This window comes from Vigna umbellata, chromosome 6 (genome assembly GCF_029865625.1).
Source record: "Vigna umbellata cultivar VRB3 chromosome 6, Vumbellata_1.0, whole genome shotgun sequence".
Taxonomy (NCBI): Eukaryota; Viridiplantae; Streptophyta; class Magnoliopsida; order Fabales; family Fabaceae; genus Vigna; species Vigna umbellata.
Genome location: NC_142170.1, coordinates 27,280,859 through 27,287,327, shown reverse-complemented (window position 1 = coordinate 27,287,327; position 6,469 = coordinate 27,280,859). Strand labels below are relative to the sequence as shown.

Here is a 6,469-nt window from a genome sequence, read left to right as displayed (position 1 = left end):
ATGATTATTGACATATAATCTATTGATGCAATAAAAAAGCAAGCAGACTTACATCTGGAAATGAATTTAGGAGGTTATCGGGTTGAAAATCTATTAAATGTTGTCAGGTGACATTTTACACTAAAGAAGAAGAAATGACTTTAATATAACATTTATTAACTTTTATAATTCTTCAAATTTAAATTTAATCATGGAACTATCAGTTTACATGATGAAATTTCTAATTTTTCTTAACTTGGATTTTATCTTCAGGGGTCAAAATGATTAATTGTTCTTAAACCAAGGACTATAGCTGCTAATCTAAAATTTTCCTTCTTATTTCTACAAAATAAAACTTAAATTTATTGTTCTTCAATTGTATTCCCTAGTTCTTCGTCACCTCGTACTCAAAATTCCTCTTCCCTTCCTTTGAAAATATTCCATCTAGTCTAGCTAAGGGATATAAGAAAACATTTAAAGAGAGATTGTCAAGAAATTATTATTGTGTCCAACTTCATCATCCTTACGGAGACTTGTTTCCTTAGAATAAAGCTAATATCGATTTCCCTTTCAATGTCGGTATCGTATGATTTGTGAAACTTTTAATAGCTATGCTCATTAATTCTATTGAAGATAAGAACAGCAAAAAATTTTACCCACCAGTTCAATGCTCATTAATTCATCAATGCTATTGGTGGCAGATGGCGGAAACCAAAATTCTGCCATATAAACATCCCATTACAGTCCATGAATCTGCCATTTCAGGCCTCCCGTCACAAATTAGCAGTCAAAAAACATCAAATTATAGCATTAAGAAGTCGCTATAACTGTCAACATTTTGAACACAACACTTCCAAGTGAACATAACCATAACATACGACAATAACATCTTCAGTGAAGCACTTTGGCAAGTGAACAACAATATATTAGTAATCAAAATCACCCCTTACCAAATAAGAAAAGGATAAGTTAGAAATGAGTTTAATTTCCATGCTCTGTCAATGTACCCGTCAACTATAAATAGAAGTTAACAGATTTAGCATTCATCACAATTTGTTAATAGATGACTCCACTTATTCATGATGAATTGCAATAGATGATAAAGTTTATGACTTTGGTTTCTAATTGTTTCAAGGTATAAGAAATTGTACAGAAAAACTACACTGACCAATATACATAAATACATAAACAGATAAAAAAAATACAAGATTTAGGGTCAATGAATCAAGAAGAATTATCACTAGTTCTCATAAGAATACTGGTCATTCTCGTTCCAGTCAAAGAAACATTACTGGATCTAACAAACTTCGAATTCCTAAACAAACCAACTACCTCTCTCACCTCATCGTCCCCACATTCCGCCACGAGGACAAAGCACGCGCCGCCAGACTTGACCACGCGCTCCATCTCTGCAGCGAAGCGCGCTGGGAAGAGTGCTTCATCGAATCGAGCGGTGAAGGCGAGGTCGAAAGAGCCGTCGAAGAACGGGAGGTTATGCGGATCGGCGCGGCCGACGAGCGGCGGCGATTCGAGGATCTCGACGCCGGTGACTTCGTCGACGCCGAGGTGGTGGAGCGCGTCGACCTCGTGGCCGGCGCCCGCGGAGATGCAGAGGACGTGGGAGTGGTTGTGGAGGAGTGGGAGATCGCGGAAGAGGATGGAGAAGGAGTGGACCTTGACCTTCCAGAGGCGCGTGGAGCGCAGGCGTAGGTTGCGCTTCTCGGCGGGGACGTGGAGGCGCGTGGTGAAGTCGCAGGTGGACTTGGGGAAGCGGAGGTGTGGCTTGCCCGGCGCGCGGCGGGGGACGCAGGTGTCGGGCGTGCGGAGGAAGAGGAAGAGGAGCGTGAGGGAGGCTATCGTGATCGCGGCGCACGATAACCTCTTGAGAAATTTGTCGATTTTATTGTCAATGAGTTTCTCTTCTCCCACCCCTTCATGCTTTCCAGATCTCCTCATCTCCTTCTCTTCCCTTCACTCTCCCGACTCACTTCATTCTTAATCTCATTATTTCATCCATTCTTTTATCTTTCTACCTTTTATTTTTTATTAAATTATAATCTTTTTAATTTGTTTATTAATAAATTATTTGGAAAGATTCACGACGGTGTTTTATTTGGTAAAACGAGTTAGGTGCCAATTCGTGGCAAATCAGTTATGCGACTCAACGAGCTGACGAACTAATTGGGTCACTCTACCTTTTTCCTAACGGGTTAACGGGTGGTTAGTTTTTCGTTTATTTTTTTCTTTTATTTTCATTTTCATATTTTGATTTTATTGGCTTATATATGTAAAAAATAATTTTTCTCTTTTTTACTGTCTCTACTTTACCTTACCTTGTTTCTTTTTCCTATTTTTCGTTTTTCTGTTATACTTCATTGCACACCCAAGGTTCATCTTTTCCATTAAAGTATTAAGGTTTTGATATAATATCAGAGCACTTCCTACAATGAGTTTTATTATTTATTATTTGTCTACATTTCGCTTTTGTAGGGTTTTCTCCGGATCTGTTTCTTTCCTTTTTTGTGTGTCTTTTATTCTTTTTTTCCCTTTCTTGCCATGGTAGAGCAAGTTTCCAAACACATTAGAAGAATTTTTTTATACATAATCTGTACATGCATCCTATTGAGAATCCATCCATGAGTCTTGGCTCATTGTTCTTGATGATAATAATAGCATTCTTGAAATCGTTTCATGAACAATGTTAAGTTAGATGCTAAACACAAATTGGTATTTGTCGATGGGAAAATGAATGAATCACATAAAACACATAAAATAGTGCAAAACAGGGTAAAGATGCAACAATATGATAGTTTCATAGATCATTTATTCGGTTTCTAATTCGATCCGTCAAAGCATGTTATGGATGGATAAAACCGAAAATATCTAAAACAATATAAAATCAATATATTTTCTAGGAAAATTCTTTCATATTGGAGCTAAAGATAAACACATACTCTTAAACAAAGAGATTTGTCTATCATAGAATATTTTATCGAGCTTCATGTGGAATGAATTGGACAATTTTTGTTCAGATACATTTTGCACGTGTGGGTTAAATGTTCTTGTGAAATTTTTAGTATTTTTTCTCAAAGAAAAGAGAAGATCAAGCAATGCGATTCTTGAATGGGTTAAGCAAACAATACTCGAATGTCAAATTCCACGTGTTGCTAATGGATCATATCTCTCCCATATCCAAGACTTTTTCATATGCTATCTCAACAAAAGTGGCAGATAAATGGATATATTGTTTATACTGAATCAATAATTAATAACACTAACTCTATTAATTATATTAGCACTAATAATTGCAAGTTTTTGTGGTTGTGCAAGACACAGTGAATTTGTATGTTGCAAAAAATATGGCTTCCAATCAATTCAATAAAACAAAAACTTTAAAGGAAATAAATTGTGTACTTACTATTGAAGAAATGGTCACACCATTGAAATATGCTACAAAAAGCACAACTTCCCCCGGGCACAAATTTCACAAGAGTAATGTCAATCAAATTGAATCAGTTCGCAACAATGGAAGGGAAGATGTGATGCACGCTGGTGAAGGAGCTAATTTCAAATTGTCTCAACAACAACAACTTGGGTTATACTCAAATTAATTAAATGAGTTTTGTTAGTGCCTTCATTAGTCAAGGTTCAGGGATGATTGGTAAGAACAAAGTAACATGATTCTTATTAATAGTTTTAAACAGTAAAAAGATAAAGTTTATAGGATTATTGATTCTGGAGCTATTGATCATGTTCATGTTCTTTAAATAATTTTCTAAATCACAACTCTATTATACCTATTGTTGTAAAATTGCCTAATGGAAAACATGTCAATATCACTCATAAAGGAATTGCGAAAATTATTGAAAAGTTAATTTTACATAATATTCTATATATTTCTGAATTTAATTACAATTTGATTTCGATATCTAATCTTATTTCAAATCATAATCTTGAACTTGTTTTCGTTTCAAAATCTTGTATTATTAAGTATATAAAGACCAATGAGAGGATTGGTATATTTGATGTTAGAAGTGGATTATATACTTTGTGTTTGGAAACTAATTCTAATTGTTGTGTGAATACCACTATACGAATTTCTCTGGTATACCTTACATATATGGCACCTAAGAATGGAACATCTTTCGGCAAAAAGACTTGAAATAATGAAAAAGCACTATCCTTGTATTAGTTACAACAAAAATTTTGTTTGCAATACTTGTCACTTAACAAAATAGAAAAAACTTCTTTTCGTTAGTAGTAAAACTCATATTGCTTATAGCTTTTATCTTATTCATGTTGACATATAGGGTCCATGTTCCTCATATTCTATGAATGGGAGATAAATATTTTCTAACGATTGTGGATGATCACACTCGTTTTACATGGTTGTTTCTTATGCATAATAAATCGAAGGAAAGAAATTTTTTTATTGATTCTATTCAACATGTTGCTACTCAATTTCATAAAAACATTAAGTGCATAAGAACTAATAATGGTTTAGAATTTAATATGGATAATTTATATGATACTCATGGAATCATTCATCAAACTACTTGTATTAAACACTTAAACAAAATGTCATTGTTTAAAGGAAACATGAACATATCTTAAATGTTGTTAGATCTTTACTTTATCAAGCCAAAATTATAAGATGAGAACAATAATTTATTCTAAATTAATATTGTTATTAAATATATTATTCTTACTTTACTTTAAAGATATAAATTAAATATAACTTAAAAGTCTGATTTCCCTTCTCCCACTTGGGTTAGACTTTCTCAAATTTAACATATACTAAATAATTAAATAAATTCATACCAAACTATCATATGTTTATATATTTTCTTAAACTTTTCTTTCTTTTAACTTGTTCTCTTTTAGTTTATTGTATTATATATATATATATATATATATATATATATATATATATATATATATATAGATATATATATAGATATATATTTAATTTATAAGTATCATATACTTATATAAATTGTATCGAACCATATAAGTACACATAATAAATTGCTAAAGGAGATTCTGAATGCATAGATTGTTATAATTGTTTAGATCTGAAACAACTCTCCTATATTTCACTGTGTTGACTTTAGAAAATTTCAAAATCTGAGGAACAAGAAAGATTCAACATACAAACGCACAAAAATTCAGATATTATTGCATAACTAAAGAAGAAACCACAGGGAGATGATTCAATGGAAACAAGATCTCTAAAACGCAAGAATATTAAGGAAACTTGTTTCATATATTGGAGCTAAAGATAAACACAAATACTCTTAAACATGGAGATTTGTCTATCATAGAATGTTTTATCAAGCTTCTTATCAAGTGGAATGAATTGGACAACTTTTGTCCACAATATCATGTGGAATGAATTGGACAATTTTGTCCACATCCATTTTTCATGTGTGAGGTTAAATGTTTTAATGAAATTTTACGTATTATTTCTCAAAGAAAAAAGGAAGATCAAGCAATGTGATTCTTGAATGGGTTAAGCAAACAATTATTAATAGCACTAACTCTATTATCCATGACTTTTTCATACGTGTATCACAACAAAAGAGGTAGATACATTGTTATAATTATTTAGATCTGAAACAAACTCTCCTATTTCACTGTGTTGACTTTATAAAATTTCAAAATATGAGGAACAAGAAAGATGCAACATACAAACGCACAAAAATTCAGATATTATAACTAAAGAAGAAACCACAGGGAGATGATTCAGTGGAAACAAGATCTGCAAAACGCAAGAATATTAAGGAAACTTGTTTCATATAGTGGAGCTAAAGATAAACACAAATAATTTTATGTATTATTTCTCAAAGAAAAAAGGAAGATCAAGCAATGTGATTCTTGAATGGGTTAAGCAAACAATTATTAATAGTACTAACTCTATTATCCAAGACTTTTTCATACGTGTATCTGTTAGAAGTGGACTTGAGGCCTAACTCATCCCCACAAAACCGGCTTGTAAGGTGAGGTCTGCACCCACTTATATACTTTAATTTGGCCTTATCTCTAGTCGATGTGGGACTTCCAACACACCCCCCTCACGCCGAGGTATATACATCTCGAGCGTGAGATTAGACATTAATGGGTGGTCCAATAGCGGCCCGATAATGGGTGGAACAATATGCCCAACAAACAACCAATAATGCTAGGATAGGCTCTAACCATAGCTCTGATACCATGTTAGAAGTGGACTTGAGGCCTAACTCATCCCCACAAAACCGGCTTGTAAGGTGAGGTCTGCACCCACTTATATACTTTAATTTGGCCTTATCTCTAGTCGATGTGGGACTTCCAACAGTATCTCAAAAAAGAGGTAGATACATTGTTATAATTGTTTAGATCTGAAACAAATTCTCCTATTTCACTGTGTTGACTTTAGAAAATTTCAAAATCTGAGGAACAAGAAAGATGCAACATACAAACGCACAAAAATTCAGATATTATAACTAAAGAA

At 33.1% G+C, this 6,469-nt stretch overlaps 1 protein-coding gene across 1 annotated transcript; it reads right to left on the bottom strand.

Annotated features, from left to right (window-relative positions):
* Positions 1-1,072: 1,072 nt before the first annotated feature.
* Positions 1,073-1,993, bottom strand: LOC124846072 (uncharacterized). The gene has a single exon (XM_047323290.2). The coding sequence runs from the start codon at positions 1,933-1,935 to the stop codon at positions 1,204-1,206; it is 732 nt and encodes a 243-aa protein (XP_047179246.1). The 5' UTR covers positions 1,936-1,993; the 3' UTR covers positions 1,073-1,203.
* Between the last annotated feature and the right edge of the window lie 4,476 nt (positions 1,994-6,469).